This window comes from Lynx canadensis, chromosome D3 (assembly GCF_007474595.2).
Source record: "Lynx canadensis isolate LIC74 chromosome D3, mLynCan4.pri.v2, whole genome shotgun sequence".
Lineage (NCBI taxonomy): Eukaryota > Metazoa > Chordata > Mammalia > Carnivora > Felidae > Lynx > Lynx canadensis.
The window spans coordinates 72,272,962-72,286,526 of NC_044314.2; the positions used below are offsets into that span (position 1 = coordinate 72,272,962).

A 13,565-nucleotide genomic window follows, 5' to 3' on the forward strand; every position below is an offset into this window, starting at 1 on the left:
GTCAGAAGGAAGTGGGGCTTAAACTTTTACTTGTTCTGTCCGAACTGTTCCAAGACAACTCAGATTCCTGTGTAACGGGAGAATCAACAACAAAGAAACCAAATATTTACTGAGTACTGTGATGTCTAAGGCACTGGGCTGGGCCAAGTTTTACCTCTTATAAATTTTAACAGATGCTAGAGCCAGGAGAGACTTGATAATGTTACTCTCCTTGTTTCATGTATGAAGAAACTGAGGCCCAGGGAGAAAAATGGATTTGTCTAGGGTCACTCAACTAATGGTAGAGTCAGGACTAAACTAGGATTTCTCCTCCAGTGCTCTTTCCAATTTTCCAGGCTACTTGAGACATAGCACATAATAAGTCCTTAATAAATATTTGTAGAAATGAATAATATGTGGTTTGTGCCTTTGAGAAATTCACTGTCAGTTGAGAGTAATTAAGAAAAAAATGGGCAAATCAGGACAAATTTTTAGAAGGCCTGTGTGTGATAACATTATGGAATTTAAAAGATGTTGAAGAACTCTATTCATGCATCCATTCCACAAATATATATTGAGTTCATATTACGTGCCAGGCACTTCTAGGCCCTGGGGGAAACAACAGGAAACAAAACAGACCAAATCCCTTCCCTAACAGAGTATGTGTATGTGTTCTTTTTTTTTTTTTTTTTTTTTTTTTTTAGTATTTATTTATTTTGGGGAGAGCGCAAGTGGTGGAGGGGCAGAGAGAGAGGTGGACAGAGGATCTGAACTGGGCTCTGTGTTGACCGGCTGACAGCAGCAAGCCCAATGTGGGGGTCTAAATCACTAATGGAACTGTGAGATCACAACCTGAGCCGAAGTGGGACACTCAACCAACTAAGCCATCAACGTACCCCTCAGAGTGTGTATTCTGATGGAAGAGATAGACAGTATGTAAATATGAATATCAACATCAGGGATAATGCTCTGAAGAGAAATAAAGTAGGATAAAGTCATAGGAACAGTTGGAGGTCAGGGAAGGGTAGCCTCCCTGATTAATGACATCGAAGCAGAGAAATGAAGGAAGGGAGTAAGCCATTTGGATATCTGAGGGAAGAACATTTAAGATGTCGGGAATAGAAGGGAATGAGCAAAGGCCCTGAGCCCGGAATGTACTTGGCATGTTTGAACAACAGCAAGGTGTCCAGGGTGGCTACCAGATTTGGTCAGGAGATACTTCTAGGAGGTAAAATTTGAGAAGTCTTGGGTAGATTAAAAGTGGTGGGGGTGAGGGTGCAGTATGATATCCTGGTAGGGAAGAAACTGGAAGTAGGAAGCATAGCTGGGCAAGTTTCAAGGTTCTCACAAGGGATGGTGAATTGATATGGGTGATAGAGGCAAGAATGGAGAAATGGGGCAGTTACAGGAAGTGAAAGACAAAGCTGAGAGGGTAGGTAAAGCCAGACTGTGGAGGGTTTAATGCTAGATTTGTGGAATTTTTCAGACTACAGTAGAGACCATAGGTTTAGAGGCAGAGAACATGATGATGTGTGTATTTTGTGTGTATCAATTTGGCATTGGTGGGCATGATAGATTGGACAAGAGTAAGGAAGGCACCCATCTGGGGGTGATACAGTGGGCCCTGAGGTGAAGTGTTAGTGATAGGAATGGAGAAGAAGGCATTGACCACAGGAATTACCTGCAACCTGGAAGGGCTAGGGTTCAGGGGCATATTAGGAACGGATGCAGGATCAGTTTGTGTGTACGCAGGATCAGTTTGGCATTTCAGTGAGAGGACCTAGAGCTCTAGCATTCTCTTACAAGCCTATCTTCCTTCTCACTGTTGACTTTGTTTATATAGTAGCAAGAATTAGACTCTTTTACCTATTAATCTATACCCAGCAGTAGCTAGAACATGAAACCATTGCCGAGTTCTCTTAGAATATACTTTGATCATCCACCCTGGTATTCTATGTCAAGTCTTTCTGCCTGTAATTTCCTTTTTCTAGGGAAGAAAATCTAAATATAAAGACATAGACTTTGGAGTTAGCAGACCTGTGGTCTAAACCCAGATCTAATACTTGTTAATTGAGCATTTCAATTTTCTCTTCATAAAATGGGAACAATAATAATCCTTCAATACTAGTCTTCATCTTATAGGATCTTTATATTTGATTAGTTCATGTTTGCATAGTGCTTAGAACACCACCAGGCACATTGTAAGGACTCAAAGTAGTTAATTTTTTTCCCCCTATCTTTGACAATGAGTAGAGAACTACTGTTTGGGAATGTATTAATTGGTTAACCAGTTCTCTGATAAGAAAATGCCTATTCATTCACAGCTAAGTAGACTTATGGTTGGAAGTGAGAACCTGAGTGCTGGAAAGCCACAGGAACCATCTGTCTCACTTGTTTCTCTACCAAGTATCCTATTACCCTACTAAGTTTGCCCTGCTCCCAGCAACTGGTTTGTCCCTCTCTGACGTGTTATTTCTGTACATATCCCCTTGTCTCTGTCACCCGCCTGAGTACTCACCAAGGGCCCCAGAAGTTCATGACATAGTCTTTGTCTTGCACATGGGCACGTAGAAAAAATTTGCTGAATTTGTTTTGAAAATGTTCCCTTCAGATTTTAGAGGTTAGTGTAATTCAACTCAACCTTTTCCCTTGCCAACCCCCTAGATATACATGAAAGAAAGAAGAAAAGCTTTCAGTTGCCAACCAAGTGTCAGGCACTGCAGGAAGTATTTTCACATATATTTAGTTATTTCTCTTAATCCTCTTGGGAATCCTATAAGGTATAGATGGTTATTCTCTTTTTAAAGATTAAGGGAGACAAGCTCAGAGAGGTTAAATAATTTGCCCAAGGACACAGAACCAGGTTTCACACCTAGGTTACTCCAGCTCTTCTGGTTGACCCTTACTACTAAAGGGCAGATGGAAACAACAGCAAAAATCAACCTTCTGAGATGTCTGTGTATGTGCCTTAACCTGCAAAATGAGAGACCCTCATTTGGTGTCACTAACTCAGAGCTAGAAGAAATAATTTGATCCCACTTCTTATGAAAGAAGAATCTAAGGTTCAGAGAAGTCCAGAAAGTCCTTTAAAAATCATGTCATATTTCTTCTATAGACACTCCCCTTGGTAATATTTGGAAGCTAGTGCAGAGGAAAAATCTTTGGGATATAGGGGAGAGTATCTAGAGGAACAATGTTAGTCTTGTTGGTACTTACTTCATTAAAGGGTGATCTTTTCTCTCTTGGCTGCTCATCACCGGTTGCTGCCCTGCCCCTCTGCTTCCTGCTTTATCCTGGAACAAGTGGGATTTATACACCTGACCTGCCAGTTCCCAGGGGGGCACAGCAGTTACCATCCTTGTTGTTTTGTGCTGCACTGAATTGGCTGGGTTTTGTTCCTGGTTCTCATTGTCTAGTGGAACATGAGAAGCATCAAAGATTTTTCTCAAATGAAAGGATAGGATCTGTGCATGTTGGTTCAGGTTAGGCTTTATGGTCTCATGAGCTTTCAGTACCTGGAAATTTCTCACCACTTTGAAGTCTGAAAAGGACTAGTTTGCAGAAACCCAGCTCTTAGACCAAGATTAAGGGGAATGTTAGTGTCTTGTGGGAAATGCACTGGCTGTGGGCTGGAGTACCAGGCTGAGCCCTTCCACTGAATAACTGTGTAGTCTTAAGCAAGTCCTAACTTGTCTAAGGCTGCATACAATAATAAAAATGCAACTGGTCTGGTAGTTTCAGAACTTGGGTTTGAGCCCCTCTCGGACCAGCTTTCTGATGGTTAGGCAACTTGACTCTCCTTCTTCAAGCCCATTTTTCTTTCAAAAAAATGAAAGGATTGGACTAGAGTAGATGATTTTTAAAGGCCCTTCCAGCCTTACCATCCTGTCATCCTAGTGCCTGCCCCAGTGAATTCACAGATTATTTGAGAATCACATCATCAGTTATTAAGTTGGGGGAGAGAAGCATATGTAAATTGATTTTACATATATATATATATATATATATATATATATATATATATTTTTTTTTTTTTTTTTTTAAACAATATATTTTGTACCAGGATTCAAAAGATCCTGAAGGTGAGAACCTTTGTAATGAACCATTTGTTGTAATTCTCACCCCCTTTGCATGGCACATTTACAACTTCTTAAAAGCAACAAATTCCAATAGTAACTGTGAAGGTACAGTTTTCTGATTATTAAACACTTACTAAGGGCCCCTTATTGTTTTGAGGCTACTGGGGACATATACTTAATCAAACTCCCTTTCTGGCCTCTGACAATCAGTAGCCACTGTTGATAAGTCTGCAAATATGAGAGATAAACACTATGGAGGGAGAGAGTAAATGTCCTGGTACAATGAGGTATTTTCTGAGAGGAAATATTTCCCAGGCAGACTGGATTCTGGATGGGTCTTTCATTTGGCCTCACAGAAACTGCTAGGTCTTTGTATTATTATATTTCTCTTTCATTTCTTAGAATAAAGGTTGTAAGAGAGTTGGGATGCCTGGCTGGCTCAGTCAGTGGAGCATGCAACTCTTGATCTCGGGGTCATGAGTTCAAGTCCCATATGGGTGTAGAGCCTACTTTAAAAAAAAGTTGGGGGTGCCTGGGTGGTTCAGTTAAGTGTCCTATTCTTGATCTGGCTCAGGTCTTGATCTCAGGGTTGTGAGTTCGAGTCCCACACTGGGCTCCACATTGGGTGTAGAGCCTACTTAAAAAAAAAAAAGATGCAAAAGGATCATCAACTTTCAGGGCTGTAGGGAGCTGAAGAAGCCAAGAGTATCCTTTTGAAGAGTATTTGGTTTTGAGAAGCTGAAGGTTCTGGGTGAATATTCTTGCTCAGGTACTCTAAGTGAAAAACAGTGTGAATGCATAACAGATAAACTGAGGCCTGCACATCCACATGTGGCTTTACCCATAAGTAGTCATCCTGAGAACCTGAATACTTATTGAGTGGAATCATCCCTGCTGACCGTTGGAGCTTATCTTCGGAAATTACCTTCATAGTTGGCAGCTGGATCCAACATTTCAGTTGGATTTGCCACACAAAGAGTTTCTGTTCTGTACCAGGTTTTATGCTAGGCCCTGGAGATTTGAAGATAATCAAGATGCAGTCTTTGTCCTTTAGAGCTGGGAGTGGGGATGGGGCACACAGAGAGGGTGGGACTGAAGGAAGTAGAAACATAATGAACTATAATTACAAAACAAATGATGTAAAGCAGGTATAGACAAAATGGAACAAACAGTGTCTGCCTTTGGGGGACCATCAAAGAAGGATAGAAATTTGATTAAGGGAAAAGGCAGTAAAGTATCTTAAACACAGAATAGCTCAAGATGTGAATGCTAGGATACAAGAACATAAATGTGAATGGCAGAAACAGAAAATAGATCAAGATGTGATTTAGAGCATCCCTTTGTTGCTGATGAGAGATAAAGGTTCTTTGGGGTCACCTTGTGGACGGCCATTCATTCCTTTAGTAAAAGTTTGTTGAAGGACTACAGTAGGCCAGGGACCTGTCTTGGTTCCCCTCATCCTTTGGAGCTGACAATAGCCAACTTTAATGATATGTGAGGACTTTGTGTTCCTACCTTAGGACCTTTGCACATGTCTTCTTTCCACTCCCATCTCCAGTGTTATCCTTCCCTCCTCCTCTCTGCCTGTTAATTTATGTCATCCTTTTGTTTTTAATGTTTTATTTATTTTTGAGAGAGAGAGAGAATCCGAAGCAGGCTCCAGGCTCCAGGCTGCCAGCACAGAGCCCAATGTGGGACTCAAACGCATGAACTGGGAGATCATGACCTGAGCTGAAGTTGGATGCTTAACCGACTGAGCCACCCAGGCACCCCTCATATCCATCCTTTAGAGCTCAGTTTAAAAATTATTTCCTTAAGGAATGCTTGTTTGCTTTATTCCAACCCCATTTTCCTAGTTATGAACTTGATTTCTCCTTCATACCACTTGCCCCAATTATAATTAAAATAAGTATATTATTGTTTCATATCTATGTTGAATCTCTTTCTCATTTGCTGCTCTTTCCCCAGTATAGGGTTGGATACATAGTTGGCATAGAATAAATATTTGCTGAAAGAATGACTGAAGCGTGTCCATTGAATTTAGCAATAAGCAGTCACTTTGGCCCTTGGTGAGACAGTTTCAGAGAAATGGTGAGGGTGGAAGTCAGATTGCAACAGGTGGGAAGTGAGGAAATGAGAGCAGTGATGTGTAGACAGCTTTTTAATATGTGTGGCTGTGAAGGGGAAGAAGGGTGGTAGCTAGAGCAGAAAATGGAATCCAGATTTTTTTTTTTTTAATGGGAAAGACTTGAACTAATTTAAATAATACTTGGAAGGAGCCAATGGGGAAGGGAGTAGTGGTAGAGATAATGGAAAGTGCACATCTTCTGAGAGGTGGGATAAGATGGAATCTATTACAGGAGTGCCATGCTAAACAATTGAGCCTTTTCTTCTGTGGACACTGGGGAGTCTGAGTGAGCCAGCTAAGACTGTGTGGCAGATAGGGAAAAGAAGCCAAAGACCTGAACTCAGGCTGTGGTGAAGGACAGGGAAGGATTAGAGAAACATTTGGAAGGTGGAACCAGGTGGGTATGAGAGAAGGGAGTAGGGGTCTTGATTTTGTGCTCCTGGAGCCTAGCACAAAGCAGGTTCTAAATAAGTGTTCATTCAGTGGCTTTGAGTTTCTCAAGACTGGGGAAAGGGCATGCTCTGGAGGGTGTGTCAATAACAAGTTACCTCAGATATCTTCATAGTGGAAAGTCCTGATCCTTTTTGAATTTTGTAAACAGCCAGAGGTCATCCAGGGCCAAAATGCTGAATTGTTGAGTAAGTGGGTGGTCAAGTTAGAGACCATTCCTTTCAGTTAAAAAGTAAAAATAAGAAATAAGATATGGCTTAGAATAATGAGACTTGCTGAGGGTAGGACACAGCAGTTCACAAACTGACTCTAAAAACCCTTCCATGCAAGAGTTCCAAAAATGTTTCAGATCTGTACCTCTATAAGTTGGAAGCGTCTGACTCTTGGTTTCAGCTCAGGTTATGATCTCATGGTTCATGAGTTCAAGCCCCACATCAAGCTCTGCACTGATGGTGTGGAGTCTGCTTGGGATTCTCTCTCTTCCCTCTCTCTCTCTCTCTGCCCCTACCCTGCTTGCTCTCTCTCAAAAGAAATAAATAAACTTAAAAACAACAACAACAACAAACTTGGAAGATTCATTTGGATGCCTGTCTTCATTGAAAACCTTCTCACTAATTCTTTGTCTCACCCACTGTCCATAACCCAATTTGAGTAAGTCTCTCAGACTTTGAACCTTGGACTTTGTGAGGATTATAGTGCACTCTCTGATTACTACCATCCAAAAAACCAAAAAGACCCCTCTTGAGAGTCTGAGAATTTTAATTTTTTTTAAACCTTTTATTTATTTTAGAGAGACAGAGCCCCAGTGGAAGAGGGGCTGAGAGAGGGACACAGACTCTGAAGCAGGCTCCAGGCTCTGAGCTGTCAGCACAGAGCCCAACACGGGGCTTGAACTCAAAACTTGAGATCATGACCTGAGCTGAAGTTGGACACTTAACCAACTGAGCCACCCCGGTGCCCTGAGAGTCTGAGAACTTTAGATTCAGGTGATGATGGCATATATGTCCTATCACTATGGAACTGGGGGAGAGGAGCAGGTGGGTCGAGGTTTTAAAGCCTTCTGCCAGCTTGTTTAACTTTCCTCTGGGGTATAAGGACAGCTGCCTGTGTGTTCTGGCTACCCCAGAATGCTGCTGAGCAATCTTGAAGTGTCTGGAGATGTGCATTGTCTATTCATGACCCCTGTGCCTGTGAAACAGGGTTCAGTGACTGTCACCGTGCCTGTGGCAGTCTGGAGTTACCCAGAGAGAACAAAGCTGCATACACGGAGTGTACAAGGGAGTCTTGTAACAACCTTGTCCTGCTTTCTAGGGCTGAGTCAGGTACCATAGCTTGATCTCAGCTGCCTTCTTTATTTCAAGAAGTTGACATCAGAGCCACAGCAGAAGTATTGTGTTTTGTCCCTTTTGGAGGGACATGGATTTACTCTGTGTTATTGCCCATGCTAATCTCTCAGCCTATACAGCCTTTCTCCATCCTTTCTCAGCCCCTGGCAAATCTACTCCATCCTTCAAGGTTTAGCTCAAGTATTAGCTTCCTCTACAAAGATTTTTCTGACTCCCCTAAGTGGAATGAGCAGAAATTAACATGGTGGAGTATAAAGAGCATGGGCTTTAGGATGAGTTGGGCCTGAGTTGGAATGCTAAATCTGTTGTGTGGCCTGTCACCCTCTAGCCCTAGGTTTGAGTTCTCCCACCCACTAAATGAATTTAATACCTCTTTCACAGGATTGTTTTGAGAATTAAATGCAATTGGGTCTGTGAAAGCAGCTAGTACAAGGCTTGGTATATAGGAGGTGTTCATTAAATGTTCTTTCCCTTCTATACCCATAATTTCTCCTAACTAAAATAGCACTTTGCTTCTACTAAGGGAAAAATTATAATGTGGAAGAAGGGTTCTTTTTCAGTGGATTTGCTCCTTGAAGAACAGAGATGATGTTATCCAGCAGTCTCCATCATAGAGCTTGGAGAGGACCCATGGGTCTGATAAGAGGACCTATGATGTTGGTTGAATGAATGAGCTCCTGGACTCAGTGATGGAATAGGAAAAGGGAATAACATGTTTAACCCAGAGAAGTTTTTGTGGGTGCTGGTTGAGAACAGTCATAGGAAGTCAAAAGAAAGAGACCTTGTTCATTTAATCTACTCAGAGCTATAATAAGCAAGGGCTAAAAGTTCTAGGAAAAGGCAGGTTTTGTGGAAAAAGGAATAATCGGAACCATTTCTAAAAAATGGAATGAGGCTTACTTTTGAGGTCATGAATTCCCTGTCCCTGGGGAGATGAGCAAGCTGGATAAGTGCTTACCAAAGATCTTGTGGAGGCAGGAATTGTGTATTTAGCAGAGCACTGGACCACCCTTTCAATATAAGTCTGTTGACTCGGTCTTATTCTGCATGGTAGGAATCCCGTCCCTGTGCCCCCTGCTACTTTGGGCCTCTGAACCTCCTGGTTTTGTGTGTAGGTGAAGATGCCTGGAGGTGTCGGGGCTGTGGGGACCACGTTGCTCCAAGCCAGAGGTGGTACAGGACTGTCAACGAAGCCTGGCACAGCTCTTGCTTCCGGTAAGTGGGTCTGTCCTCCTGTCTTTGCCAGCCACTACTTCGTGTTCTGGAAAATACAAAAACAAGCTTCTGACTTGAGAGTTTCCATTTTGGTATGGGTTGAGAGGACAGGGAAGAATGTGCCAAGGAAGAGCACATGAACAAATGGAAGAGCCACATGTGGGCAAGGTACAGCTAGAAATGGGGTAGGGGGATTGGAGCAGCCTTTTCCAGGGTATCCCAGCACCTTCACTTTACAGATGAGGAAACTGAGACCCAGAAAGAATGACTTTCCCACAGCTACACCACTGATGACGCAGGTGCCTCAAGGGTTGTTCTTGAGTGCAGTTGGCAGAGCCAGCTCTTCACCACAGGATGCCTCCCTAGTTTCCTGCTTTTTGTTATTTAATTTTATTATAGCTCTGAGATTGTTGTTTGAAGGCAGCCCAGTTTCTTGAAAATAACAGAGACTTTAAAGTCAGATTTGTTCCTGTTGTCTGAGGCTCAGTTTCCTCATCGGGAAAACACGGATGTTAAAAATTTATCTCATAGATTTGTTAAGATAGAATGAAATCATATATGCCAAGGGCCTAGCACATGGTAGGCACCCACTGAATGGTTGTTTCTTTCCCCTGTGAGATTGGAATCTTCAAGAGTGGGAGCTTGTCTGCATTCTCCAAAACATAAAACAGTGCCTGGCCTACAGTCATTCCACATCGGAGGCTGGGTGGGCATGTGTGCCCTCATGGTCTGAAGTGGTGGGGCTGTTGCTCACATCCTGAGAATGAGACAGACTGTAGACAGGCACCATGTGCTATAGATTCCAACTCCCACACACAGCTCTTGTTGCAAAGCATCCCCCGTGCTGATATCAAGTAATTTAATTGACCTTTAAGCACTTGCCTCCACCCGGGAACTATGTGGGGGGTTGGCCTGGAGAGTTCTGGCCTCTGGAAGAGTTGGAGAGGAACTAGCATTTTTTCTGCCCTTTCAGCTCTAATTCAGAGAGCTCTCCAGTCTTCTCTGTGGATCTAATTGCCTTGGTTCTTCCTTTTACCCTCAAGGAAGTTGATTCTACCTTTACTTACTACCTTTATTTAATAAGGATTAGAGCAGAATATTGGAGCTATAAGGGGACCCTACAGATAAAACCTTTGGCTACCACTTTCATTTAGAGCTGAAGCTAATCCTGATGAATTCCCAGTCTGAGGCTCACCTTGGCACCTAACCCATAGGGTCATATTTATCCCTGCTGTTTTCCTATTTGTGTTAATATTTTCCATCCAAAATAAGCAGGACAAGGTAGAAGAAGCTAATTTTTTGAATTTCTGGATTCTCTTAACACTAGAGAACTTCAGAACCAGAAGGGAACCACACACCTATTGTGTGACATAACCCCTTCATATCACAGTTGAGAGGCCTGAAACCAAAAAGACAAAAAGAGGTACAGAGACAGGTCATGGATGGTCAGAGCTGACCTTAGTACTGAATTCTTGCAGCAAGTGTGGGTCTGGTCAGATGCTAGCTTGTTAGGGAACATATTTGTGTGCATGTTGTGTGTGTGTCAGAGTGGGGGGTAGAGAGAAATATATGTGTAGAGAGAAAGAAGTAAGGCACGTTAACATGGTGGATGAGTGCAGGCTCTAGAAGGAGGCTGTCTGGTTTCAAATCCTGGCTTTGCAATTTATTAACTGTCCTTGGGTTGACTGCCTTGAGCTTTAGGCATCTCATCTATAAAATGGGGATAAGTACTCATCCCACAGGCTATCACAATTAAATGTAATAACCTAGATAAACTGTTCAGCATAACACCTGACACATAGAATACCCATAATAATCCGTAGCTGTCACTTTATATTATATTGTGAGTGTGTGTCTATATACACCTATGTGCATGGATTTATTTCTCTTGTTATACACCTCTTGGTCTTCTAATGTAGAGCCTCAGGGATTAAAGTTAACTTTGAACTACCTTGGCACAGTTACACCAAAGATCATGCCTGTGGGGGAAGTAGAACATCTGGAATAGGAGACCTATTTATAGTTTTGTCTCAAGGACATAATCTCTCTAATCCAGCTTTATTTAAGGAGCACATTTCCTGATTCCTGAGCTTTCTCACGAAAACTGGATGACATGAAGTCCTTGGATGGAGCCTGGTAATTTGCCCTGGAGAGACTGGCTTCTTTGGAGCCAACTGACTTTTGTCCAGTTTGGAGGAAGATCTTCAGGGCTGAGAAGGACTGTATTTGTTTGACCCCAGAAGTAACCTGGTTGTAAGGACCATGAGGCATCAGCCTGAATGGTCTTTGAAATTTTCTTTCATCCTAGCTCATCTGTGATTCTCTGATGAATTCAGAGTGTCTGGGCACAGGTCTGCTGAAAATAGGACCCTCCCTCCATGCTACCCAAAGAAATTCATTTTTTGTGATTCCCTTCCAGCCTTGTTCTTACCCAGTTGAGTTAGTTACAATAAAGGAAATGACTTTTCTTTTCCCTTTCCCCCACACCTTTGTTTTCCTAGTCACAGGGTGGAGCTGGATATTCAATGAAGAAATTACTAGGGTGTGGCCCAAACTCTCCTCCCTTCTCCTTCTCCTTACATTACCCCATCCCCCGCATCTGCAGCCACATCCGTAATCCTATCTCTGATAGCCTTCCGCCAGATTCTCAGGTGCCCCGGACAATAGGAAGCCACTGAAGGCTGGAACCTGGGACTGTACAGCAGAGGCCAGCTGACAAACCTCCTGGAAGTAGCCTAGTCTGTAACTGTGCTGGTACAGTTGGGTGCCTGGCCAGGATCCTTCTGATCCCTGGATACTTGGCTGACCAGCCCTCCTGCTTCCTCTCCTCAACCTTCCCAACAGGCCTATTTGGACTCTGTGTACCCCTGGCAATGCCATTGGTTCTAGAGTTGGGGCCATTCTCTCTGAAGCTCTCTGAAACTGGCTCCCCTCTCCATGGGGGAGGCCAGGAAAACAGCCAGACTACATGTTGTTTGTAGCTGAGGTCAAGTATGGAGCTGGCATGTTGTATAATGACTTGGCATGTTGGCAAACCTAAGAACCTTGACAAGCTTTCTGATGATTGTCCTTTCACCCTCATCAGAAGTGTTTAGCCAAGGAGGAGGGGTTGTGGGAAGAGGAAAAACTGCCTCTATTAATTAGTCTTTATTGTCCTTACTTGGGACTCTCTGACTTGACCTGGTTCCTAATAGCATTGTCAGAAGGAAAAACCCACCATCCTGAAGGCTCCTGGGAACTCTTCAAGGCCTCCTTTCTTGGGATCATGAACAGACTCTGAGCTTTCTCTTTTGAGAAGGGATTTCTTTTTTTATTTTATTTTATTTTATTTTATTTTATTTTTAACATTTATTGTTGAGACACAGAGAGACACAGAGCGTGAGCAGGGGAGGGGTAGAGAGAGGGGGAGACACAGAATCTGAAGTAGGCTACAGGCTCTGAGCTATCAGCACAGAACCCGACGCGGAGCTCGAACTCACAAACTACGAGATCATGACCTGAGCTGAAGTCAGTCGCTCAACCAACTGAACCACCCAGGCTCCCCTTGAGAAGTGATTTCTAATGCCTATGTTCTGGAAAAGGAATAATACAGATAGAAAGCTGTTGTCACTTCATCAGGCAACAGACCATTTCCGCTGAATTTGTGATTCCAGGAAAGGCCGGTGAAGAAATTTACACGTAGCCACCAGAGACGGTGGTGTAATGGGCTGGGTGACGACAGGGTATCTTCTGTGATGCTGCAAGCCATGCTCATTTTCTTACCTACACCCCCATCTAAACAAGCATGGTGCATCATAATTATAGTAAGAACTACCATTTTTTGAGTGTTTACTATGTACCAGACACTGTCCTAAGCATTTCACATTTGTATCATCTAACTTAATTCTTATAACAACCTAATAACTGTAGTACTGGTCATACATATTTTACAAATAGGGAAATGAAAGTTACTTGCTCACAGTCATAGAGCTAGTAAGTAGCATAGCTGAGATTTGAACCCAGGTGTTCTGACTCCTTGCTTACAAGAATGAATCTCTTTACATTCCTGAATATGGTCAGGTTGTTTAACCTCCCTGAGGCTCAGTTTCCTCTTCTGTAGCTTCAGAGTAAAAACACTCACCCTGCTTGCCACACACAGGTGGTGTCAGATAACACTGAAGGGTATTGATTCAAAAGCTTTATGAATTCTCAAATGTCAACAAAAGTGCCGATACATTTCTCCTGGGTCTCTGGCTCCTGCTGGGGGAGTCCGTGGAGCAACCCTGCCATCTGCTGTTGTAATGCTGATGTTGCTGCCGCATTTACTGACCCAAGCCTTTGATTCTAGTTGGCTTATTTGTCTACTTTATCTCTAAGGAAAGAGCCAGC

The 13,565-nt window shown here is 42.8% G+C and overlaps 1 protein-coding gene across 2 annotated transcripts in view; it reads left to right on the top strand.

The window, feature by feature from the left end:
• Positions 1-13,565, top strand: part of LOC115528187 (E3 ubiquitin-protein ligase RNF185) — a 100,605-nt gene that overhangs the window by 43,987 nt on the left and 43,053 nt on the right. For both annotated transcript variants that reach the window (XM_030336107.2, XM_030336108.2), the window contains one exon: positions 9,098-9,197. In XM_030336107.2, the coding sequence (XP_030191967.1) occupies positions 9,098-9,197 (100 nt within the window). The remainder of the gene's footprint in view (positions 1-9,097; positions 9,198-13,565) is intronic.